This window comes from Phyllostomus discolor, chromosome 13 (assembly GCF_004126475.2).
Source record: "Phyllostomus discolor isolate MPI-MPIP mPhyDis1 chromosome 13, mPhyDis1.pri.v3, whole genome shotgun sequence".
NCBI lineage: Eukaryota > Metazoa > Chordata > Mammalia > Chiroptera > Phyllostomidae > Phyllostomus > Phyllostomus discolor.
Genome location: NC_040915.2, coordinates 18,034,148 through 18,059,814, shown reverse-complemented (window position 1 = coordinate 18,059,814; position 25,667 = coordinate 18,034,148). Strand labels below are relative to the sequence as shown.

General features: G+C 47.4%; 1 protein-coding gene across 7 annotated transcripts in view; it reads left to right on the top strand.

Moving 5' to 3' along the window:
* Positions 1 to 24,394, top strand: part of PPP2R2B (protein phosphatase 2 regulatory subunit Bbeta) — a 484,254-nt gene extending 459,860 nt beyond the window's left edge. For all 7 annotated transcript variants that reach the window (XM_028527613.2, XM_028527615.2, XM_028527612.2 and 4 more), the window contains 3 exons: positions 13,317 to 13,486; positions 21,089 to 21,180; positions 23,670 to 24,394. In XM_028527613.2, coding sequence (XP_028383414.1) covers positions 13,317 to 13,486; positions 21,089 to 21,180; positions 23,670 to 23,949 — 542 coding nt within the window. In that variant the 3' untranslated portion in view covers positions 23,950 to 24,394. The remainder of the gene's footprint in view (positions 1 to 13,316; positions 13,487 to 21,088; positions 21,181 to 23,669) is intronic.
* The last annotated feature ends 1,273 nt before the right edge of the window (positions 24,395 to 25,667 follow it).

The following is a 25,667-nucleotide window of genomic DNA, read 5'->3' as shown; positions in this document are numbered from 1 at the left end:
GGATGTGGGGGTGGGGGCGTCTATCCAGCCCAGCACCTGGCAGGTTGGGAGGCTGTTACTCCATCTCCTCCAGCACGGTAGCTGTTACTACCCCGTGTGTGCAGCTTCCAGGAGCAGTCGGGGCCAGGTCTGACTGTCAGTGGGTTAGGAGCCAGTGCTGCGAACACAGAGGCAAAGCCCCGGAGCCATGAGAAGATGACAGGCGGTGACCAGTCCTTACGAGGGTCCCTCTCCAAGCAGTGTGTGGTCCATATCAAGACGGACCCCCTCCCCCGGCTCAGCCAGAAGCCCCTCACCCGGCTCTGCAAGATGACTGCCAGCAGGGAGCCGCTCCTCTCGCTTTCTGTGTGTGTGCCTCTCACTGCAGAGATTGCTAGGCAGCCTGGAACACCGGGACGTCACGGGAGTGCAGCGCCGGCCTCTGCAGTGCCATGACAACAGCTTCCCGCAGACACCCCTAATGACAACCTCACACTCGCAGCCCATCACCTGGGAAGAGGCTCCCCGGGGAGTTTGAGCGCCTCTGGGGGAAGATGCAGAAAGCTGCCTGTTGGGAACAAACAGACACACAGAGGGGAAAGGAGAGAAAGGACGAGAAAGAGAGGAATCAGGAAGAGAGAGAAAGAAACAAGAAAGTGGTGTATGGAGTGGGCTCAGGGGCCTGGGGACACTGCCCTTGCATTCCGGGAGCCTACTGGCGATAGCATGGGTGGCAAACACAAGGCCTGCAGACTGAGTCCAGCCCTCCGCCTTGTTTTATCTGGCCCGGCACCTTGTTTCTACCCGGCGGCAGTATCGAGCTCCTTGCCCCTAGTTAAGGAGTAGTTACATTCATACAGTCCTAAAACTACATTCGGCCCTTTGAAGGCAACTGCAAGGCTGCTATAGCCCCTGGTGAAAATGAGTTTGACTCCCCTGGGCTATAGGAATGTGGCATTTCCACAGAAGGAGCGTAAAGCCCCATACCTTATACTCACCTACCTTACAGAGACATGGATAGAAGGAATTGAAGACCAAATATGAGTGCTGGTAAACCTGGGGCTCACTGCTACCAGCTTTCTCCACTAGGCTCCTGTCGAGACCCCACTGCCAGCTCATCATCTCATCTGTACTGGAGCCACCCCGCTCTTTGCCCCCGCCTGCTGTTGGTTATTGGTGATGGAGAGAGTTACCTGTAGGTGTTTGAGCAGGGCAGTGCTGCCGCTGTGGGAGGAGTTGCTCAGCACACAGCAGGATGACACACAGTCTCAGGTTCTGCTAAGTCCTGATGGTCTCTGAGCTGCTCAGCTGGCTCTGTCTTCACAGCTGCCGAGTTCTGGTTTCTCTAGACTGTGGCAGCAGGAGTGCTGGGTGGAGAAGGTGGCTGAGCCCTGGGGGTCCGCTGGGAGTCCCTTGGAAGCAGTGCACCTGCCACAGCCCAAGCCCAGAAGCAGCCCGGTCTGGCCTGCCTTCCCAGCCAGCTGTGGGTGAGCAGGTGTTGAAGGGGGTGGGCTCCACAGGGACCTGCTAGGAGACAGAGCTATCTCTGGGGCCCAGAGAAATAAGAGCAACATCCCACTCTGTCCCCTCCCTTTGTTGGCAAGATGGGAGAAGAGAGCTGTGATTTCCTACGGCTGCTGTAACAAATGCTACAGACTTGGTGCCTTAAAAAGGCACAGAATCATCTTACAGTTCTGGAGGCCGGAAGTCCAGAGCAGGTCTCCCCAGGCTAACATCACGGGCCGTGTCCCCTCCTGGAGGCTCTGCGGGAGAATGTCCCCTGGCCTTGTCCCGATTCTAGAGTCAGCCTTGGGCCTTGGTTCCTGGCCCCTTTCCTCTGCCTCCAAAACCAGTGATGGCCATCAGGTCATCCTCACGATGGGTCGCTCTGACACTGACCCTCCTGCCTTCTTCTCCCTGTTAGAACCCCTGTCATTCCATTGGGCACATCCAGATAATCCAGCATAATCTACCCATTTGAAGCTCAGGTAGTTGCAACCCTAATTCCCCCTTGCTGCAGAACCATGTAATGTATTCACAGGTTCTGGGGATTAGGGCATCGACAGCGTTGGGGGTGGGAGCTTTATTCTGACTGCCACAGAGGAAATGAGCAAATGTTCTTCCTTTAAGAAAAAAACGTAGTCACCAGCCATGATAAGTAAGTGGGCTGACTCTTTGTTGAAGGAAGCACCAAAGAGCACAGGGACCTTGTCCATCTGGTAACTCCAGGACCTACCAGGTACTCAGCACACGACAGAACAGTGTGTGTGACCCTAATATCTGCTGACATCCGACCGTGTGCCAGGCACTGCGCTAGGTGTCTCTGTCTGCTTTTATCTCATTGGATTCGCATAACAGTGCAAAATGGGAATTGAGATCTGCCCTTGAAAGAGGAGGAAGCTGAATCTTACAGGGGTGCAGAAAATTGACAGAGACATCCGGCTTGCGAGCGGTGGACTCTGAATATGTCCAACTCCAGGATCCACTCACACCGCCTGTGCCAGCCTGAGACGCGCCTGGAGAAAGCGACCTGCTGTTCACTGACCAGGGATCTCTCTCTGCCCAGCTGCAGGGTCCATGGCCCCTGAAAATTATATCGCCAGGCATTTACTCTCGCTGGTTCCCCTGTCTAGCATACACGGCACACCTTCTACCCTCAAACATCATCATCAGGGGCCAGCAGGCTGTGGTCTGCAGGCCAGACCTGGACCACCACCTCTTTTTGCAGCACTCTGGCAAAGAATGAGATTGTCCCCCCTTTTTTTTTGTACTTAGGTATTTTATTAAACTATGCACGTTCATTTTTATATTTTTGGTTTTTTCGAGTACAATTGACATACAGTCTTATATTAGTTTCAGGTGTACAACACAGTGATTAGACATTTATACAGCTTATGGAGTGGTCACCCCATAAGTCTAGTACCCATGTGGTACCATGCATAGTTATTACAGTGTCATTGACTGTCCTCCCTGTGGTGCACTTCACGTTCTCATGACAGTTTTTATAACTGGCAGTTTGTGTTTTTGTCAATCCCTTCTCCTTTTTTATTCATCTCCTCAATCTTCTCTCACCTGGCAACCATCAGTTTGTTGTGTGAATCTATGAATTTGTTTCTATTTTGTTCATTTATTTTGTGTTTTTAGATTTCACATGTAAGTGAAATCATATGGTATGGTATACCCTCCAGGTCTATCCATGCTATCATAAGTGCCAAGATTTAATGCTTTTATGGCCTAGTAATAATCCATTGTGAATATATACCACATCTCCTTGATTCACTCTTCTATCAGTGAACACTTAGGTTGCTTCCACATCTGGGCTGTTGTCAGTAATGCTGCAGTGGATATAGGGGAGTATATATTGCTTTGAATTAGTGTTTTTGCCTCCTTCCAGTAAGTATTCAGAAGTGGAATTGCTGGGTCATGTGATAGTTCTATTTTTAATTTTTTGAGAAACCTCCATGTTGTTTTTCACAGTGGCTGCACCAATCTGCATTCCCACCAGCAGTGCACTAGGATTCCTTTTCTCCGCATTCTGGCTGACACTTGTTGTTTGTGGACTTACTGATGATAGCCATTCTGGTAGCTGTGAGATGGTTAGTGATGCTGAGCATCTTTTCATACGCCTGTTGGCCGTCTGCCTGTCTTCCTTGGAGAAAGGTCTGCTCAGGTCCTTCACCCATTTTTTAATTGGACTGTTTGGGGGTTTTTGGTGTTGTGTTGTATGAGTTCCTCATATTTTTTGGATATTAGCCCCTTATCAGGTACATCATTGGCGAATATCTTCTCCCATTCAGTAGGTTGTTTTTTCATTTCGTTGGTGGTTTCCTGTGTTGTGCAAAAGTATTTCACTTTGATGTAGTCCCATTTGTTCATTTTATTTTTGCTTCCCTTGCTCAAGGAGACATATCCACAAGAATATTACCAGGAGCAATGTTGAAGAGCTTACTGCCTGTGTTTTCTTCCAGGAGTTTTATGGTTTTGAATCTCACATTTATGTCTGCAATCCATTTTGAGTTTCTGCTTGGATATAGTGTAGTAAACTGGTCTAGTTTCATTCCTTTGCACGTACATGTCCAGTTTTCTCAACACCATTTATTGACGAGACCGTCTTTACCCCATTGTAGATTCTTACATCCTTTGTCATAGATTAATTGGCTGTACAGGTGTGGGTTTATTCCCAGGCTCTTTACTCTGTCCCATTGATCTGTCTTTTCATACCACTCTGTTTTGATTGTAGTGGGCTTGTAGTACAGTTTGATATCAGATGGAGCGAGTCCTCCCACTTTGTTCTTTCTCAATTGCTATGGCTCTTCAGAATGAGGTTGTTACATTTTCAAATGATTGAACAAAAAATTTTTACGGTCCTGGCTGGTACAGATCAGTCAGTTGGAGCGTTGTCCCAGGAACAAAAGCTTGCAGGTTCGTTCCCCCAGCTGGGTGCGTACGGGAGGCAACTAAAACAGAGCCTTATAGAAATACATGCTCATCTGCTGACCTGTTGTCCATGCTGCTTTCACACTCAGAGCAGAGTTGAATGGTTGCAACAAACACCAAATGGACCTCGAAAGCTAAAAAATTTAGTATCTGGCTCTTTACAGGAGAAGTCTGCCGACCTCTGCTCCATCCACAGCTTATTGATCATTCGAGGTTCAGCATGTTCTTACCTGGTCGCCCAGCCCAGTCTGTCTCATCATTTCCCCACCCAGGAATGTTTGGTCCTTTTATTCTATCTTGAGGGGGAAAAAAAGCTTTTGACTCATTGTTGTTTGACTATGAATGATTTATGAAGTATAATATATGTATTTTGCAACCAGTTACACAAAAGTCAGGAACCATTGTAATCTCTTTGAGCTTAACTGCTTGTTCACCACCATGCCATGCACTGTGCTGCCACGGCGTTCACTGTCGACAGTTATTTGCAGACCTGATGAGGGGCTGTGTGAGAAGCAAATTGCAAAGGTTCAGCAACTACGTGTCATCACTTCCCCATTCAGAATCCTCCGGGTCTTAATGTGATCTAAGTTCCTAGCCTCCAGCCCCTGTCTAGAGACAATGCCATCAGGCCCGTGGTAGTGCAGTAACCACTAATTAAATCTTAAACTTCCTTCTCACTGTCCTCTGCTGGATAGAGGCCAGCATCATCCGTCCGTGGGAGTTCTTACTCTCCATTGGAAAAACCGTTGGCCGATTCTCTCATTGGACAGAATTGTTGGATGTGTCTTGTGTATAGTAGAAATTGCCGGCTGCATCTCAATTGCCGAGCCTTTTCTCTCCAGGGGCAAAGCTGCTGCCTGCATATCTCTGAAGAAAAATTGCCATCTGCCTCACTTTGTAGGAAAATTGCCATTGTGTCTCCTTTATGGAGAAATTGCCCATCACGTCTCCAAATGGAAGAGCGTGCCTTCTTCTCCATAGAAGAAATGTCGGCAGAAGTGGGCAGTTTGAGACCATGCGCCTGGTTCCTGTTTCATCAGGAACAGCCCTTCCCATCCCCCTGCCTAGTTCCCTGTACTCTCCCTCTCGTCTGCTTGGATCATCAAAGCCAGCGTGGTGGTGGCATTGTTCAGCACCAAAGGAAAGACACTCGTACCAAGAAAGGTGAATTTCAAGTGACAGTCCAGGGAGAAGCCATTGTGTGTCTGGGTTACAGCCCAGTTTGGAGACCTAGAAATCGATGCACTTGCTGGTAGCTCTAAGATCTGGCCCCGACGGAAAAACACCTCAGGCTTCTGCATTCATTTCCCGCCAAGCAAGCCTTCAGGAGCACCCGCTTGTGCACTGCTGCTGCCCTCCCAGTTATTCTGGGTGCAGGCCCAATGCTACGTGCTGGACAGGAGAGAGCCCATCTGTCCCCATGACTGCCCCGAATGGCAGGAACTCCTCTCATCTCTACTTGACAGACAAGGAAGACGAAGCTTGGAAGGAGCCAAGCCACTCGTCCGAGGTATCATAACGTACAACCCAAGCCTGTGGGGCCTGGAACCACCTGCACTCTTAGCCACCGCCCCGTGTGGGGTGGAGAGTGAGGAGGCAGTTCGGGTCAGCCGTATGACCTTGGGTCCCCTTCTGGCCCTTTAGTGTGGGCATGCAATCTGAGCAGGACCCAGGGGGCGGTCCAGAGAAAGGAGCCTCCTGCAGTCACAGCCTCTCTGCGTGGTTTCCCCCCATGCCCCCTTCTCCGGCCCCAAGTCTCCCAGACCAGCACACCACTCACTGCCTCCTCTGTCTTCTGGCCCCAGTTGTAATGAAGGTAGTTTTAGCCTTAGGTCGCTCTAAAGTCAGCAGTTTTCTTCCTAACACCTACTCTCTCTTATTTGTGACTTTTTCCCTCTTTCCCAGGATTCTGGGACCTAATTTGTTCAGTCAGTCACCTGAGCTCTCAGGGGAATAGCCCTGTGCCAGGCCCCCTGCAGGATAACACCAGCCATAAGATACTTCCGGTTCTGTAGAGACGCATTCGCCTCTGCACATCTTATAACACAGAGCACTGCCTGCTCAGGACACCTAATGCAGTATTCCCCTTCATGCTGCTTTTGTTTTCCGTGGGTTTTGTTGCCCTCGCTCAGTCGCAGTCCTAAAATGTTAAATGGAAACGGCCAGAAATTAACAATTCACAGTTTTGAAGTGTGCACCGTTCTGAGTTGTGTGATGAACTCCTGTGCTGACCCACTCCCTCCTGTCTGGGACGTGAACCATCCCTTTGTTGAGCAGATCCACACCGTACGTACAGTATGATGCGATATTTTGAAAGAGAGGCCATATTCACATAACTTACTATACTGTTATAATTGTTCTATTTTATTATTGTCGTTAATCTCTTACTGAGCCTGATTTATCATTCAATTGATAAATGAAAGTTCATTCTAGTTAACGTATATAAAGGAAAAACCATAGTATATCCAGGGTCCAGTACTGTTTATGGTTGGCAGCATGCACTGTGGGTCTTGGAACACATCCCCCCAGATAAGGGGGGACTATTATGTAGCCTGAGGGGTTTGAAAGGAAGTGTCAGTTGCTTTTGATTATGTCGTGGTAACCCAAAGCATGTTGTAAGCATCTCTGTGCTAGAGAAACACTGAGCTGCAAGTGATTTAAAAAAAAAAGAAAGAAAGAAAGAAAGAAAGAAAGAAATAGTAGGGAGGGAGGAGATGAGATCCAATACCATTTGAAAGCAGGATTAAAGCCAGGAGCAGTCACTCCCCCCAGGGACATCTGGCCCTATCTAGAGCCACATTTGGCTGTCACAGTTTGGGACTGCGGATTTGGTGGGTAGAGGCCAGGAATGTTAGTAAACATCCTATGCAATGCTCCAAAGATGAAGAATTGGCCCAAACTCAACAGGGCAAAAGTTGAGAAACCTGTAGTAAAGAACGTTAATTTTTTACCTGCAGGACTTCTCAGCACCTTTAATAAGCAAATTGCAATCTCAGTCCCTAAAACTGAGTAGGAGTTTCCCAAGCTCATTAGCCTCAGAATCTGGACTCCCTGACATATCGTGGGCTGGGCATAGTGTTCCTATCACTTTGGGAAGGCTATCTACCCTAAAGTGATGCGAATCAGTAGCAGGAAATTGAAAGAAGTGGAATTTCACAGGCCTAATAATCTAAGGGCTGGGAGGGGCCTGGTTGGCAGTCCTGCCTCCTTCATATCACAGACAAGGAAACAGGCCCGGAGAGTTGATGGTCGCCCAGTCTTTCAAATGAGACAGTAGTACAGAAGTTAAGAGCAGAGGGTAGCAGCAGACTGAGTTCAAATCCTGGCTTTGCCTGCTACTAGCTTCTGTGCCTGCGTTGACTGACTGGACTGGTTTGAGGAGGAGGGAAATGATAATACCTATTAATGTTGAATGAGTTCATACGTGTAAGGCACACAGTGTAAGAGCTCAACAGATAGTATCACTAAGAGCCAGCTGATGTGTGTCCACTGTGGGTTCCAGCCCAGCACCCCTGCCTCCCAGTCTGATAATGTGTCCCATGATGGGCACAGGAGGCAGTGAGGAGGAGCTGAGACACAGAGGTGGGAGTGCACGAGGTCTCTCTAGTTCAGGACATGAGGGAGCCCAGGTTCACTGGGTTATTTGAACAGAGACAACATTGGCAAAGCAAAGAAGGCCTGGTCATGGTGGCAGCGCACCAGAGAGACAGATGGTCAGTCGAAAGCCCATCTGGACTTCCCTTCAGCTACATGGTCCTGGCCACGTGGCTCAGCCTCTCCCGGTTGGCCTCATCTATAAGTAAGGACAGCGCGAGTACCTTCCTCCTAGGTTTGAGCATTCAGTGGGATAATATATGCAAAGCCTGAGGACCAAGAAATGGTGCAGGTGTGATTTTCCTCTTTGTTGCTGTTGTCATTGGGGTGTCCAACACAGGCCCCCTGGTGGTGAACCCGACTCCTTCCCACTGGCTAGGTCTAGACAGTCAGGATTCTCATGGAGCCTGCTTCCTCAGGAAGGGAACAGAGCTCCCCTTCGCTCCTCCTTGCTTTTCTCCTCTCTCCTCTAGTCGTCTTTCTTTTCCGGAAGCTAGCTGGAAGCCCTGTGGGCCAGCAGGGTCTCTAATACCAAGCCAAGGGTCTCCAGGAGAAATACGAGTTTTGATTTGTCTTAAGATCTGTCACTCAAGCAGTAGATACTTTTGTACCACCTGTTCAGTAACTTACATGGAACACACAGCAATGTTTCATTTGCATTCCACCCACTGGTTCCCAGCACCTTTATTCCCCCATTAATGTGGTAAAATCCCATTCATCTGTAATGAAGGTTGTACAGTTGTTTAACATTTGTCCCTTCCTGAACCCTCTGAGCACAATGAGGGTAGGTCTGGATCTTTCTTGTTCTGTGTGTCCTTGTCCCTTAGTGCAGGGCCTGGCCTGCATCCATCCAATAAAACAAATACTTTTATTTGTATGTGCTAAGTGCTGTGCATGTGTGCACTTGTGCAAAAGATACACTTAAATAGCTAACCACTGATTGCTCAGTCCGAATTAGTATGAGCCTTGAAATACAGATGACTTCATTTGCAATGTATTTTTTTCCATACTTTTCAAGAACCTAAAAGAAACAAATTGGCAGTGAATAAAGAATTGCTCAGATAGCTTTTTTTAGGAGCTATTTAATCATGAGAGGTATTACTTTTTAATAGTTATTTTTAATGTTTTATTATGCTATTACAGTTGTCCCAATTTTCCTCCTTTGTCCCTCTCCATCCAGTACCCCCATTCCCTCCAGCATCCCCCCCTTAGTTCATGTCCATGGATCGTGTATATAAGTTCTTTGGCTTCTCCCATTTCCTATACTGTTCTTAACATCCCCCCGTCTATCCTGAACCTACCAATTTGTACTTCCAATTCCCCATACCTCTTCCCCCATTCTACTCTTTCCCCCTCCCAAATGATAACCCTCCAAATGATCTCCATATCTATGATTCTATTACTGTTCTGTGTGTTGCTTAGTTTTTTAAATTCAATTGTTGATAGTTGTGAATTTATTGCCATTTTAATGTTCATAGTTTTGATCTTTTTCTTAAGTCCTTTTAATATTTCATGTACTAATGGTGTGGTGATGATGAACTCTTTTAGCCTTACCTTGTCTGGGAAGCACTTTATCTGCCCTTCCATTCTAAACGATAGCTTTGCTGGGTAGAGTAGTGTTCTAAGTTGTAGGTCCTTGCTTTTCATCACTTTGAATACTTCTTACCAGTCCCTTCTAGCCTGCAAAGTTTCTTTTGTGAAATCAGCTGACAGTCTGTCTTATGGGCACTCCTTTTTAGGTAACTGTCTGCTCTTCTGCTGCTTTTAGGATTCTCTCTCTATCTTTAACCTTTGGCCTGTTAATTATGATGTGTCTTGGTATTATTTTCATTTAAAATTAAAATGGCTGTAAATATTTATTCATGTAACATATACTGAGCACCTCCTCTGTTCCAGGGAATATAGCAGAACAAAATAGACCAGAAAGAAAAAATCCTGCCCCTGTAGAGTTTACATTCTATTAGGGAAGACAAATCAAGAAAATGCAGTAAGTGTCTATTCATATAAACTGAGGAAGAGGGACAGTGAGAGGAAAGGTGGTCTCATTGCTAAAGGCCACAAGGGTTAGAGCTGAGGGGTGAGAGGCTCCGCAGGGTCCTGCAGAGTCCTGGGGTTCCCACTTGCACCTGCCAGTGCTGTTGAAGGGCTCAGACTCGTGAGCACTTGGTGCAGAAACCACGCTCCTTAGGTGTCTGAAGTGGACTGGGTATAAAAAGGACAGCGTAGAACTAGTCATGTGGAGCCTTCCCAGCTTTACAATTCCACAGTTCCATGTAGATTCTACTCTGGATTCTTCTTAGAGCTCCTAAAATAAGGTCTCCCTGGTAAAAAGCAGAATTCCATCATGATTAAGGACAAAGACTTTGAAGTCAGACCTTAATTCAAAACACGGCTCTAGCTGTGTGTCCTTGGGCAGGTTACAAAACCTCTCTGTGCCTTAGTTTTCCACATCTGTAAAATAAACTATCAATCCCATTCAATAGTATTGTTACAAGGATTAAATGAGATAGAATATGTAAAGTACATGGCCTAGAATATAATAAGCTTCACATAGATAGTACAATGATTATTAACACTACTAAATGTTGCTAAATGAATGAAGAGAATTCATGGAGTTTATATTAAAACTTTGATAGGCATAGACGTGTCATGAACTACAAGGTGCTGTGCTGGTGTGTTATCCTATGTGGGGCAGAGGACAGAATATGTATAATGTGTGATGGAGTTATTAAAGAATTAATCTTATTTCACCTCCATATTCGGGGAGGGAGTGACATTTTGAGGCTTTGCAATGTTGCTACATTGGCCCCCTATAGGTCGAGTGTTTGGAGAAGAGACTCCTTATAAACATTCTTTATGTGATTTAAATAGTCCACAGGTTCTGCAGTCTTAGGTCCCAAAGTCTCAAGATTCCTGATGAGTGAAATGGGACTGGCCAATACAAAAGCAGTGCGTGCTAGTGATGGTCAAAAGAGCAACTGACATTTGTTGAGAACCAACCATGTGCCAAGCATATGTGCCAGGCCACATGCGCCCCCTTTCTACAGCTGGGAAAACTACATTTCAGGGTGGTAAAGAAAAGGTCAACCGCTGGTAAGTGACAGGCAGGAACTGAGGCACTCCAGAGCAGCTTAAGCCCCTCCCACTTGCTGCCTCAAGCCATCCTTGCTGCTCCTATGCCAGGTGACCAAGCCTCTCTCTTAAGACGTGCTTTGCATGGGGTGTGCTTGGTGTTTCCAAGTCCCCAGTCCTAATGAGATCGCCTTAAATCCAAATGAATGTGAAAACGTAGTTCTCAACTATGAGGATTCCATCAGAATCCAGGGCGGGGCCTTCATCAACCCTTGATCAGAATACAAAAGATAAGGCCACTGACTGAGACACTGGGTCAGAGACTAGAATGAGCTCCTGTTTTTCTGTTTCAGTGGGTTTCTTTAATTCTCAAGTTCAATTCTGATTGATCAGTTGTTTTGTTCTCTTGAATGGTTCTGTGAAAAGAAGTGTTTTTGGCTTGGATGGTGGCTTAATTTAGCATGATTTGAAAGAGGACTCTGTATTCTAAGGTTTTCTGCATGGACTTCGTGACCAGGAGTGCGCACTGAGCAGGCAGGAGAGGGGAAGCTCTGGAGGACGAGCTCACGCGGGAATCTGCAGGCGGGTTTGGTGTCACGGTCTTAGGCTGGACCAAACACTTACTAAGCAGACCATTCTCAGTTGCCATAGTTGGGGGTCCAAAATGAATATTGACATCATATATGTTCTGCACTCAGGAGGCAAAGAATTCATTAATTTATCTAGCTTTGGTTCCAATCAAGCAACAAATATTTATTAAATATTTGTGCATAAGAGTCTCAGTTCAAAGATAAGGAAAACCAAAATCCTACCTTCCAGCTCACATCCTAGTTGAGATGAGACAAAGCCATGGATTATTAAACAATGATGTGAGAAATTACAGGTTCATTGTGAGAGTCCCTGAGCACACGCTAAATGAAGGAGCCAGACTAAGTATGATGGGGCTTCAGAAAAAAGAAAAGATCATTTGGGGCTAAAATAATATGTAAAAGATGAGCATTTGAATAGAGCAGAATTTGATGAAGAAGGGGAATGATCAGGCAGAGCACAGAAATGGAAACATCAAGATATATTCTATACCTTCAGTTTGAACCAAAGAAGTCAAAGTCAAGGTGGAAAGACAGGGAAATGCAGCTTATGACAGGCTCAATGTCAGACCACAGAGCTGAAGCTACTGAGAGAGAGGGGAAGTATCAGAGCACGTGGACGCTGTACTGGATCGGGCCAACGTAGACTTTTACAGTTGTGAGTGTACAAAACATACTTTATTCTTGTATTGTTGTTGTTGTTGTATTTTCCATAAGACAACTGTAAACCTACTTTGGCCCCACCCAGTATGCAAAAGACATTTTAGCCACAGTTTGCTGATGACACCGAGGCACAGTACAGTTAAGGAACTCGCCCAAGGTCCCACAACTAGTACACGGCAGTCAAGCCCCATTGTTCAACACTGTGATCCAGGAGAGACAAAAGCATATACCCACACAAAAGCTTGTACGTGAATATTCACAGTAGCCAAAAAGTAGAAACAACCCACGTGTCTGTAAACTGATGAATTGGTAAAGAGACTGTGGCATATCCGTACAATGGAGTGTGACTCAGCCGTTAACAGGAATGTGGCACTGACACACGCTACAACGGGGCTGGACCTTGAAAACAGAAGCCAGGCACAAAAGACCACTTGATGTGAAATGTCCAGAGCAGGTAATGTCGCAGAACCAGAAAGTAGATTAGTGGTGGCTGAGGGCTGTAGGGCTAGGGAGTGGGGGGACCTGCTGATGGGTATGGGGCTTTTTTGAGGGGGTGGATGAAGATATTCTAAATTTAGAGTGTGGTGGTGGTTGCATGGTTATGTGGTTATCCTAAAAACCAGTGAACTATATCAGCTTTAAATGAGTACATTTGGTGGTATACAAATTGTATTCAAGCATCTAAGGTGATTCCGGGTTTTGGCGTGTATAGTGACACCCAGAAACCAGGGGAACTAACTGTGAAACCGAGTTAGGTCATAGACCTGGAGCTTAGAAATGGTCAGCACCACATGAATGGATGGAACAGAGAATACAGAAACCAGAAATAGCTTTTCCTGCTGATGGCTCTCTGTGAGCAACTCACATACTGCGGATACCAGCCCCACTCCAAGTTGGACCGCCAGCTTTCTAGCTGGCTCAAACACATTAGAGTCTGTTGATAAGCATGCACTCAATTCGTCTTGTTTTGCTTTGGTTCTGCAGTTTTTGAAGAGCCGGAAGATCCAAGCAACAGGTCGTTTTTCTCTGAAATTATCTCTTCCATTTCGGATGTGAAGTTCAGCCACAGTGGGAGGTATATCATGACCAGGGACTATCTGACCGTGAAAGTCTGGGATCTCAACATGGAAAGCCGCCCCATCGAGACTTACCAGGTACAGACCACCCCCACCCATGGGTGTATTGCACACTTCCTCTGTGGGCTTCCAAGTCAGCCTCTGCCTGCAAAGGCTCATTACAACACAGAAAACCCAAAATGGTACAGCCTGTGGGTGCCATTGGGTTTAAGACGAGGGCACATAGGGAGGGGCTAGAGCTTAACCCTTATCACCTGAGCACTTGCTATGCGGTGGATACCATGGACTCAGAGGGGAGCCAGATAGATGTGGTCCTTCTGTCCTGGAGCTGACAGTCTGGTAGAGAAGGGAGGTGACCAGCAGGGCACTGAACGTGCAGTGATAAAAGATGACACTGAGGACCACTGTGGTGAGATAGGCTTTCCTGAGGAAGTGACCCTTCAGCCAAGTCTTGACAACCGTGAACTAGCCAGCAGAGTTGTACTCTTGCAATAGTATGTTGACAGGCCTGGAATCAAGAGAAACGTGGTGTGTTCAGAAAGGAGTTCTTTACTCCTGGAACATAGAACCGAGGGCCAGAAGGAGGAAGGGCTTGCAGACGGAGGCCCTGGGCAGTAGGTTAGGTTAGTTTGTCTGTCTTCGGGCTGAATACAATGGAGAGCTATTAAGTCCTACACAGGAAATGGTATTAGGAATTTTTGTTTTTACCATGAGTTTCACAGTGTGATTTGCCAAACAGGTTGAAGGAATTTAGAGAAGGGGTGATGGTGACCAGTTGTGCTAGAATGGTGGATGGAGAGAAGGAGGGTGATTGGAGAGTCTAGGAGGTTTGCTAACTGCTTGGGGGTGGGGGAAGGAGTCAGAAAGACTTCATGAAGGTTTTGGGCTTAAGAATCACCCAGGTGGTTTGTAGACTTACTGACAAAAGGAGAAGGGGTTTAGAATGCTGGGCTTGTTTTTTAAAGAGGAAGATTAGGTGGAAAGGATTTGAAGAAGCTAATTCCAGGTGAGCGTACAATGAAAGCAAAGGTCAAGAGGCAGGAATAAACTAGTCTTATTTTAAGATGTCTTGGGTTAGAAGAAAAAAACTAGGGAAATTCTAGACAGAGGAATTTGGTTTACATTTTTGAGATCTAATGCATATACGATAACATTTACCCTTTTGTAGTGTACAATCCATGCCCAAAGTTGTGAAACCATCACCACTATCCAATGCTGGAACATTTTTATCATTGACTAACATTTTAAAGTAAATAGTCTGGCTGTGCTAAGGAGGAGAGACTATAAGGGCAATAGGGGAGGAGAGAGAATAGTTAGGAAGTTGTTGCAGTGTTCGACAAGGAGTGTCCATGTCAGTAGCTTAGATGACAGTATTAGCAGTGGAGATGCCCAGAGTCCTGATATATTTCCAAGGTAAGGCAAATAAGATTTAATGCGAGATGTACGAGGAAAAGCAGTACCAAAAATCACTCCCAAGGAGTTTGTCTTGAGTGAAGCTGAGTTGCCATTCCATGGATGAAGACATTAAGAGCCTGGTTTTGGACATGTTTAATTGGCTCAACAACCAGAAAGGGGAAGTAGACAACTCGGTGTGGGTCTGGATAGAGCTCGCTGAGAGAAGAGAACAGGTCTGGGACTGTGTCCTAGCACCCCAGTGTTTCCACGCTGGGTAGAGGAGTGGATTTGTCACGGGAGCTTGGGAAGAACTGGCCAGTCAGGTAAGACAAAAATTAAGAGGAATGTCCTTGTCCCAAGGAGCAGGGACTCATCAACTGCCAAGCGCTGTTGCTGAATGAAATAAAGGATTGAGACTTGACCATTGGATTTAGCTACTGTTGAGATTCTTGGTAACCTGAGTGAAAGAGGTGGAGGTGAGGTGATGGACGGATGTCTATCGGGAGTGGGGTCAAGACAGACTGTGAATAGAAGATATAAACATAGTGAGTGCAGGTAACTCTTAAGAAATTTTGTTCTGAAGAGGAACAGAAAAAAGTGGGATATGGCTTTAAGGAAGTTTTATGCTGATAAGCAGCAGCCAGTGGAGAGGGAGACGGCTAAAGGAACAGTCCGTGAGGGAAACAAGTCCATTGCAGAATCAGCCTTACTTAGGTTGATGGACAATTCCTCCATCAAAGGAAGGAGAGTGTGTAGTTACAGGTGCAGAAGCCTTGTGAATGATGTGATGGGTGTTGCCATAGACAGTTTCTTCTTATGTTGATTTTCTCAGTAAAATAAAGAAGGTCGTCAGCTGGGTGAGGAGAAAAAAAAAAGTTTAAAACACTCATCAAAGAGTGAATTGACTAGGGAAATGTAGGGTTGCCCAGGGCTCCACTTGAGCTTCATATTATTGACCTAAAGTGAGATTGTGTGATTCTTCCCAGCCTCATTCACGTGCGTGGTGCAGGTAGGGAAGGGCAGGAAGTTAGATTTAACCAGTGATGGGGTTTTGCCAAATGAGTACAATGGAAAGAAAGAGAAAGGCAAGCTTGTTGAAGGTATATAATACGGAGTGATTGGAATGATGGACCACTGAAGCTAAGGTAGGTAAGGAGAAAAATAACAGAGGAAAGTGGCCAGATCAGTGGATTTGAAGAATTAGTAAATCAGGGAGTAGCAATAGAGAATTACTTGTTAAAGGGATACACAGTTACAAGCAGGACAAAATTCACTGAAAATAATGAGGCCAAGTAACCGTGAGAACAGGGTGTTTGAGTCACTAAAGAATGATGGCAGGAATAGTGACAGGAGAGAGAGCGAGGTGCTAGAATTGCTCCAAGGAATGAGCAGAGGGACTCAGAGTTTTTGGTGACTGTAAAAAGGACGGGTATCAGGAAGCCAAGTTTGTTGGCTGAGGACTATAGGCAGGAACAATTTTCTAGAAGACCAAGGAGCCCACCCTGTGAAGGAGAACAAAAGCGCAGTCACCATGTGAGTGGCCTCAGGAAAAGCAGATCTTTCAATCAGGAGAAGGAAAAGCGCAGAGTGGAGGTTGAGGACAGCAAGGGCTTCGATGCTCGAGTTCCAGAGGCAGCTGTCAAGAGGTCTAGGAGCCAGGATTCAAGACCACATATGTAGTTGACGTAGATTGGTTACCCCGAGGTTCAAAGAGCATCCCCTGTATACTGGGGATCTGACTGTCCCCCAAAGCATACTGAGATTTAAGGGTCCAACCCCACAGCCCCAAGCCCTCACTCACCCTCCTTCATCTTCACCCCGGGCTGCGGCCACCGTGAGGGTCGTCTTCCAGCAGCACAGACTGAGCATCCAGTGGTCACACAAGAAAGCAAAGGCGGCGGGAACTGGTGTGCAGGTGGCAGAGGGTGGCCTGCTGGAGAGCCTTGATTAGGGGAAAGTAGATTCAGGTGACAGGGTGGTGAGCACAACTGGTCCTTTCATTTTAGGGGAGGGCTTTTAGAACACAGCTACCTAGCAGGAATTTGGAATAATCAACATTTTAAGATCATGTTTCTTAAACCACTTGGAGCTAGCGGTAGACTTGAAAATCTACTTTGCCGCATGCTAAGAAATAGGTATCAGAGCACATGTATTGAAATGAAATATCACCAGATTTTAACTTTAGATGTCATATGTTAAAGCAAGTTAGTTAAATTTATGTACTGTAGGAAAGGTGGTAAACAATGCTGACTGACTGACCAGAACACTGAGACTGTGAGGCCTGGTCCCGTGGGCAGGAGTCCCATCGTGAATTACTGACGCCTGCCCCGGCTGGGAGATGGGGAATGCTCCTGCTAGGTGTCTGCACATGTCGGCTGAGCTTGGCATTGTTTCGACAAATAAGAAGCTGTGGACTTAAATATCACTAGCTCTTTGTAAGGTTTCCTCTAGAACAGGGGCTGCAACTGGTGACTTACGGGCCCAATCCAGCCCCCTCCACCATTTTGTAAATAAAGTTTGATTGAAACACAGCCACACCTTGTGCTGCTGTGTGCCACAGGGGCAAAGTCACGTGGCTGTGACAGAGGCCGTGTGTCCCACAAAACTTAAAATCCTTACTCTCTGACCCTTGATGGGAAAAGTTTGTCAACCCCTGAAATATAAGAACCAACCAATAGGGCTGAGTCTTGCGAGCCTCATGATTAAGTACATAACTGAGAACCACTGTGTGGTGAGACTCAACTTAGTCTAAAAGGCCAAACACGAGCAAATAGGAACACAGAAAAGAAAGAACATTTGGAACATGAAGGGAGAAGCATCAAGTAGGATGTGTTTTAAGTTCACTGTTGCCCTGATGTTTTCTAGATGTTTCTCATGTGTCTTAACCTTATTCTCACCTCTGACAGAGACAGGTGCATCTCGTTTACTTAATAAGAGGACATAAACACAGCGTACCTTCATAGTAAACGTTCTTTACCTTCAGGGTCCTCGATGGGGGGCAGGCAGGAGCTTCCCAGAACTTCAGTGCCGGGGAGGAGGAAATCATGGTTCAGACCAGGTTTTCCCCTGAATCCTTCCTGACTTTCATCCTTCAGGCATTTATGGATAGTCACAGGGTCGTAAAGAACAGCATAGGAAATACAGTCAGCAGTATTGCAATGACTACGTGTGGTGTCAGATGGGTACCAGACTTACCAGGGTGATCATTTCGTAAGGCATGTAAATGTCTAATCACAATGTTGTACACCTGGAACTAATGTAATATTGCATGCCAACTGTCATTGAAAAATACATTTAAAAAAAATTATTTATGGAGTTCTTGGTAGGTGTGGCTCCTGCTAATAGGCCCACGCTTCCAAAGCAGGCACATTTTGACACTGCTCACCTGTGGGGTTTCTATGAACACGACGCTAAAGATGAAAGGTGAGGGAGCAGGAGAGGTTCACCATGAAGAGGGCAGCCTGGGCCTGGCCTTGTCAGAATCCTAATTATTTTAATACATTATTTGGTGCTTCTCCAAAAAAGAAAGCTGGGTGATCATCATGAAGTCAAAGAACATTCTATCCCTCTCTCACATTTTACAATTCTTGGACCACTGTGGGTCTCTGAGAAGTGCTGCATCATAGAAACCTGCTTAACCAAGGGTTTTCACAACTTATTTCTGCCTCCTTAGACTACTCACCTGTGTGCCTTGCCTTAAAAGGGCCCTGTGCCAGGTGAGAGGAAGGGAGAGAGGGAGAGGAGGATAAGAATCTATGTTGCTCGTCTGCTCCCTCAACAGGAGAGCTGGAGGCCCCGGGTGCCTCGTTTGGCATCCAGTGCCCCCTGGCCTCCTTCCCCTCCCATTGCCCTCCCTCTCCACCTCTGTTACACACAGTCCAGAAGCAAGTTGGTGACAGAGGCAGGAAAAGGCCAGAATCAGGTTTTCTTTCTAGAAATGAGACAAATTTTTGAGGTCAGCACCTTCCAACCACCAGAAGAAAGGCTCATGCCTCAACTCCATCACCTTCTCCCGAGAAAAGTCTGCTGCTTGGGGGTGTACGGCAGGTGGGGAGCAGAACAGTCAAGACCAGGGCAAACAGCACTGTGACCCAGAGGCCAGTCCTGTCTGTAGCCACCCTTTGTCATAAATAAAGTTTTACTGGAACACAACCCCTGCTCACTTGTTTATGTAGTACTGTATTACCTGTGACGACTTGTCCATCACAAGGGCAGAGCTGAAGGGTTGTAACAGGGGCCAGATGGCCCACAAAGCGTATATATTTACTATATGGCCCCTGGTCAAGACCAGCATCCGCCCACTTGAGTGGCTCTTAACAACCACCCAAGGTTTTCACCCCTACAAACAGAAATGGCCTTCTGAACCACCTCCGGGATGCCCAAAAGGTGGTAGGAAAGGAAGGAGAGCGAATTCATTCATAGCAGAGAGAGGAAGCACAGAACACAACCTCACCCCTGCACCCCCCTTCCCCCACCAGCAGCCCTGTCACAGACGATGTCCTTGTCACCACAGCACTGGAGCAGATGCCCTGGCAAGGCCCAGAACCATGGGGGAACAAGAGAGCCAAGTGGAGGAGATTAATTTGCAGAGTTAGAAATACACTGTCCAACCACTCAGCCTTCAAATACCCCAAACATGTGATGCAACATGGAATGAGCCTTACCTTCTTCGTCCAGTATTAAGCACACATCTGAGCCTGTGAGGTCCGCATCCAGCAAACTCGAACTGAGAGAGGAGAGGGGGCCCCGGCTGCAAGAAAAGGGAGATTGAACCGTCACTCTAAATCAAAACAAAGTGAAACAAGGCTTTTCCTAACATCCCTGTACCTTCCCCCAGTTCTGTCTCCCTCTTGGCCTCATCTCAGTTCATTACCGTAGCTTCTGTGCAGGACTGAGGCCCCCTGGAAGGCAAGGCTCATGAGGCAGAACAAGCGGGGGAGGCAGACTGCTAGAGCCATCAAGAGTGGGTGCTCCAGAACCCGAACACCAGCGTTCGGTTCCCATTCTGTCATTTCCTTTCCTGTGTGATCTTGGCCACATGACGTCATACCCAGCAGTTAGCGCTCCATTAAAATGATGCGAATGACAGTCCCTGCATCCTAAGATGGTCTTAGAGATGAAATGAGATTGTATGGATAAAGAACCTGGCTAATAACAACAAGCGAGCATACTGTGTTCACTTCTTATTACCACTCCTTCCTACTGGGCTCAGGAAGGCTTAGCCTCAGAGGAAAACTGAGCCCAGGGTACCGCCCTCTGAGCCTTACTCAGCTGCCTACTCAGCATCCACACCTGAGTTGCTTAACTGTAGCTGGGGAAAAACACCCAGCCATGCTAACCAGTCTCATTAAAATTCATACCCAGCCATTTCAAGGGGCCCTCTGTGCCCCCTAGCAATTCTGTGCTGTTTCCCAACCATCCTGTCCCCTCCCCCATCTCTCAGCAGATAAGCTTGCTCCATATTTCGTTGAAAAATAGAAACAGCCAAGGGAGAGCTGCCACTTGCCCTGGGACAGCACCCCCCACATCAGCATGCACTCCACGGCCCACTCGCACAGACACCTCCCAATCATCTGACCCGGACATGAGCGTGGCAACTCCACCTTCCACCTGCTCCAGAGAAAGATCCACGAGCCATCCTTGACTCCTGTTTTTCTCTCCTCATTCCATAGTTGATCCATCCACAAGTCCTCTCAGTTCTCCCTCAGACATGCCAAGAATCCGATCACTTCCCGCCGCCACAGCTCTCGCCCTGGTCCGAGCGATCACCTACCATCCGGGTCATCCCCGGGCTGCCCGCCTTTGCCCTCACACTCTGACGTGTCACAGCACAGCAGATTCGGGGGTGCTCTGCGAGAAGTCTCCTCCCTGTCCTCAGAACAAGGGGCCCATGTGACCTGGTCATCTGCCCCACACTGGGGAGCACGCAAGGTGTCTTGTTCACTGCTCCATCCCAAGCACACAGCAGTCGCTCGGTACATGCTTGTTGTCTCAATGGCGTCCTCTGACACCTGTTTACGATAGGAATCTGCCCCTTGATGGGCCCTGCTCCGGGCCACTGGGCACCTGTGCACGCTTGTTTGAGTCATCTAGCCGTGTAAGCAGCTTCCCAGCCACCCTAGCACCCCACAGCTGGAAAGGGCCGAGCCTGGATTCAGATGGGGACCATCTGGATCGAGGCACATTTACACTGAACGAATTCACATCTCACGTTAAAAGAGGGCATATTCACAGAAATCATCATTTTCTAAAATAACTGACCCTGTTGATGTATTTCTTCCTCAGGTTCATGACTACCTCCGCAGCAAACTGTGCTCCCTCTATGAAAACGACTGCATTTTTGATAAGTTCGAGTGTGTTTGGAATGGCTCTGACAGGTAAGAAGGGCTCTGTGGCTGGAAGCCTCCCGAAGGTGGGGCCTCTCCTGGCAGAGGCCCTGGGCGGCAGCCAAAGGGATGTCAAGGTCAGGTGCTAAGGCCCGGCAGGGACACCTCGTATGGTCACTGGATGGCCCTGTGGTCAGGCCTGGGAAGAAGGACAGGGTACAAGTGCAGCTGACCACTTGACCTCAAAGAGAAATCCCATGTTGTGCACACAGGACAGCGCCGGAGTGAGCCAGGCCAACACGCCTCAAATGGGGACCAGCAATAATCCACCAGCAACTTCCAGCATGCAGAGTTCACACGGCTGCAGATTTTCTAGATCAAAAATTATTTCTTAAAGCCGTGAGCGTAGGCTTGGCCAAAGGCCCCAGTGGTTCATTAGCCGAATTCTAGACGGCCTCATCTATCACATTCCCTCAACGTGATTTATGCCTGTTTTAAGGCCTTTGATTTCAACGATACATCATATTACCTCCCAATAGTTCATTTTGAGTGTGACAAATACAGATGGTTGTCTGACTTCCTGGAGAACTCGGCACGGGCTACCAGGGGCTGGTCCCTGATGGTGGCGGCCCCACCAATACAGCAGCGCTTGGAAGCACAGAGACTCAGTGGTGGCAAAGCACTCAGAGGTCCGCGCCTTTAGTGAGCGCACGCTGTCTCAGCCCCTTGTTTTGTGTTCTCTGCCGTGAACCAAGGAGCCCTCCACTCAGCAGGCCTGGGAGGAATCATCACATGGCAGAGGACCCCAGTCACACCACCCAGTCAGTACAGTCTGGGGAAGGGGGGAGCAAAGCAATTGTGATGTGTGAACAGAAGCCCCCACAGGGAAAAGAAGCTAGCTCCAGCCCCGTTATTTAATTATTTATTGCTAATTATATAGATACTATTATGTGTGTGGTCATTGCTCTCACTCCCCCTCTGTCTTAGCCTAGATTCAAACACTGCACTTATTAAGCCCCTATTATGTACCAGCACCTTCATGCACATTGTTAGTTAATCCTGCCAGTGATCCGACAGAGCTGTTGCCATCATCCCATTTTACAGGTGAGGAAACTGAGGCTCGACGAGGCGCAATAACCTGCCCAGGCTCGTATACGGTCAGCAGTAGGGACAACAGTAACAAGTTTTGAGTTTGAACCCTTAAGATGGACTTTCTGTCCATAACATCACAATTGGAAAACGTTATTCTTGGGTCAGATAAGGTCGAGGACATTTATTTTCCCTACAAAGACTTTTTCTTACTGTTTAAGAGCAAGCCAGGCCCTGACTGTGGGAAGCAGGGAGGCCAGGTGGCTCAGGCCCGACTCTGTCGCTCACTAGCAGGGTGACACTGCACCAGGCTCCTCAGTTCTCATATGTAAATCTCCTCCAGCAGATAACGGAAGTTGGAGTGAGTGTCGGGGTAAAGCACCCAGCCCCCCCCCTCCCCGCCCCCCCCCCCCCCCCCCCCCCCCCCCGACACGGCAGTAACAGCTCCCTCTGCGACACAGACGCAGCGGCTTCCTGGGCCAGAGCAACAACATCCAGCCCTTGATGACTTTGCTTGGCACAGTCGACGGGGTGCCCCAGGGCTTACCCCGTCCCTGTGGTCCAGTCTTGTCACATACACAAGTCACAGAAAGTGATGAGATGCCGGGCTCCGCCATTCTAACCAGCCTGTCAGAGCTTCAGCAGCTCCTCGGAGGGCAGCCACCAGGAGCACCACCTCCCTGCAGCCTGTCACCATTCATGCTTCAGTCCCTTGCCTCCAGAGGCTCTTGGCAGTCACTGCTCTCCTGACCAATTGTAGATACGCCCGAGAATGGATAACTTTTGCATAATGCAGAAATCATCCATCAGTCCACTAGGAAATCTTACTTCCCCATCCCAAATCTTTTCAAAATGTGAATTTAGTTACTGTCTTCCCAAATGAGACCATGATGACATTCATTTTTCAGATAAATTTTCTAAAAAGGCCAAATTCAGAGCCGGTGCTTAGCAGGGGGAGGACGTGCCCAGGGCAGCGAGCCATACTGCCAGCCTTTGTCCCGGGTGCTGGCCAGAATGCTGTGGTGGTCAGCCTGAAACACACACACACACACACACACACACACACACACAATGCGTCATTGTTTCCAAGGTTCTCCTGCTTCCCTAACCTTGCTTCAGCCGCACAACCCCCTGCATTGGGTAGGTGGGGCAGGGATCCTTCAAACTACTCCTTTAGTGAGCCGGGAACCAGAAGGGATCCACAGAACAAAAGTAATTAACAAGCAGGGTCATCAGGATCCTTGCTTCCAAGCCCAGCCCAAGGGCTTGTCGCTCTGACTCCAAAGGAAGTCAGAAGTCCCACTATAGAATCTGTTTGGTTATTCGTGTTTAATAACACATACGGTGCCATAAGCAGGCACAGAGCAGCAGCGTTTGCTGACACCACAGGGGCGTGCTGCTGCCCTTCCCCATAGCACTCAGCAGCTTCCTGTTCCCTCTCTGCCTTACAGCGTCATCATGACCGGCTCCTACAACAACTTCTTCAGGATGTTCGACCGAAACACCAAGCGCGATGTCACCCTGGAGGCCTCGAGGGAAAACAGCAAGCCTCGAGCAATCCTGAAGCCACGGAAAGTGTGCGTGGGGGGCAAGCGGAGGAAAGATGAGATCAGTGTCGACAGCCTGGACTTTAGCAAAAAGATCTTGCATACAGCTTGGCATCCTTCAGAAAATATTATAGCAGTGGCGGCCACAAATAACCTATATATATTCCAGGACAAGGTTAACTAGGAGGACAAGTTATTATTCCTTAATAATCTCACATACTGATACTAGTCCAACATGTTTTTAAATGTTTCTTTGGGTCTTCATTTGATGCATTGACTTTAATTTCCCTACACAGAAAGCAAGTGGGATAGAATTAAAAGGAGTCCAACTTTCCCAGATCCCCAGTTCCAAGAAACTTTGGTCCAAGCCAATAGGTCCCGGGACACTTCTGTTTAGAATTGAGAGCTGCCGGCTAACAGTAATTCTTCCATAGTTGACCTGAATTTCTCATGCTTTTATTGCCCCGTTTTCTCTGGTGGGTCCAGTGTTTTGTTTCTAGGTGTCTGCTGAGATGAAATGAGGTTGTCTGTAGTATTTAAAGCAAAAAGAGATTTTTTTTTAATTAAGCAATTCCCTTTGATTGAAAAATTCAACAAAAAAAATAAACACCGTTTACTCTACTCTTAAAGAAATGCTCCTTGTTTTGTGGAAAACCAGAGCTCAGCATCTCCTGCCCCAGAGGACTTTTTTTGGCTTGCCATTTTCTTTTTAACAGTTTCATCTGAGCCAAAGAGATGTATCTCGAGAGGCTGTGAAGGGCATGCAGAATGAGAAAGGAAAGACCACATCAACACGGCTGCACTGTTGTTTTTTTTGAAAGCACCATAGAAACAGCCGGAGAACTTGGCTAGGAAACACCGGGAACACTCCAGGGGACAGAAGGAGACCCCTTCCCACACGGCGCTTCGCAGAGGGAGCTTGGCAAGGCCACGCGGGGCCGGGTTCCATCTGCTGCTCTGTTACTCTTGCTTTTTGTCATTGTAAATGGCTCCCTATAACCCTCTACTTACTACACATCCCCTCACTTTTTCTCTGCACCCTTTTCCAGCTTATTTATTCCACTGACTTTTACAGGTCGAGTCCCAGTTGTGTATTATCCAGCCCCCTGAGCGAGGCTGGCCTGCCCTTTTTGGGTGTGTCTCCTCTGCAGGCCCCTCCCCTCTTGCTGGGTTTGGTAACCAAAAGTAACAATCCGCCCATCCCCACTATAGCTAGAACAAACACAGCCAATGAAAATGCTGATTTGTAAAGTCCAGTCAAGCACTTGTAAGCTCCCCAAGCTTGCCATCTAGAAAAACAGACCAGAGGGCTCTCTTCCTGCAAAAGTGGAATATGGTTGGGGGGGAAAGGGAAGCTTTGATGTTGGGGTAAAGTGTGCTTGAACCTCTGGAGGCTGGTTCATCCTTCCCCCAAGTTGAAGATTCAGACTTCACACTTCCAGAAGATTCTACTGTCACGCCTCTAAGGAGGTGACACAGTGAATTCAAAGGGGAGCCGTGAGGAGGAGGGGGGAGGTACCAGAAAGCTCGGTCTGGGCTCGGTGTCCCCGGTACCTGTCATGGTGCCTCCTTTCCCTGAACTTCCGTTTAGTGGGTAGGGAAATTGCTTGAAATGAGAATTTTTCTTTTTAAGAGAGATTTTTCTTTCGGTTTGTATATTTATTACAAGTCCTAGCTTTCAAGTGTAATTTGTTTAGGAAGAGAGAAAAAATAGTAAAAGAACCATATTCCAATGCTCAGCTACTAACCATTTAATAACGGCTTTGGGGCAAGGAAGTAACTATCTACTCTAGTGAACACAATTTTGTAAGATGCCGCCCAATTTCAGAAACATTAAAATATGAAAAAGTACATCTCAAAATGGAAGTGGCATGCAGCTGAAGACAGGACTTTCTTCCCAGC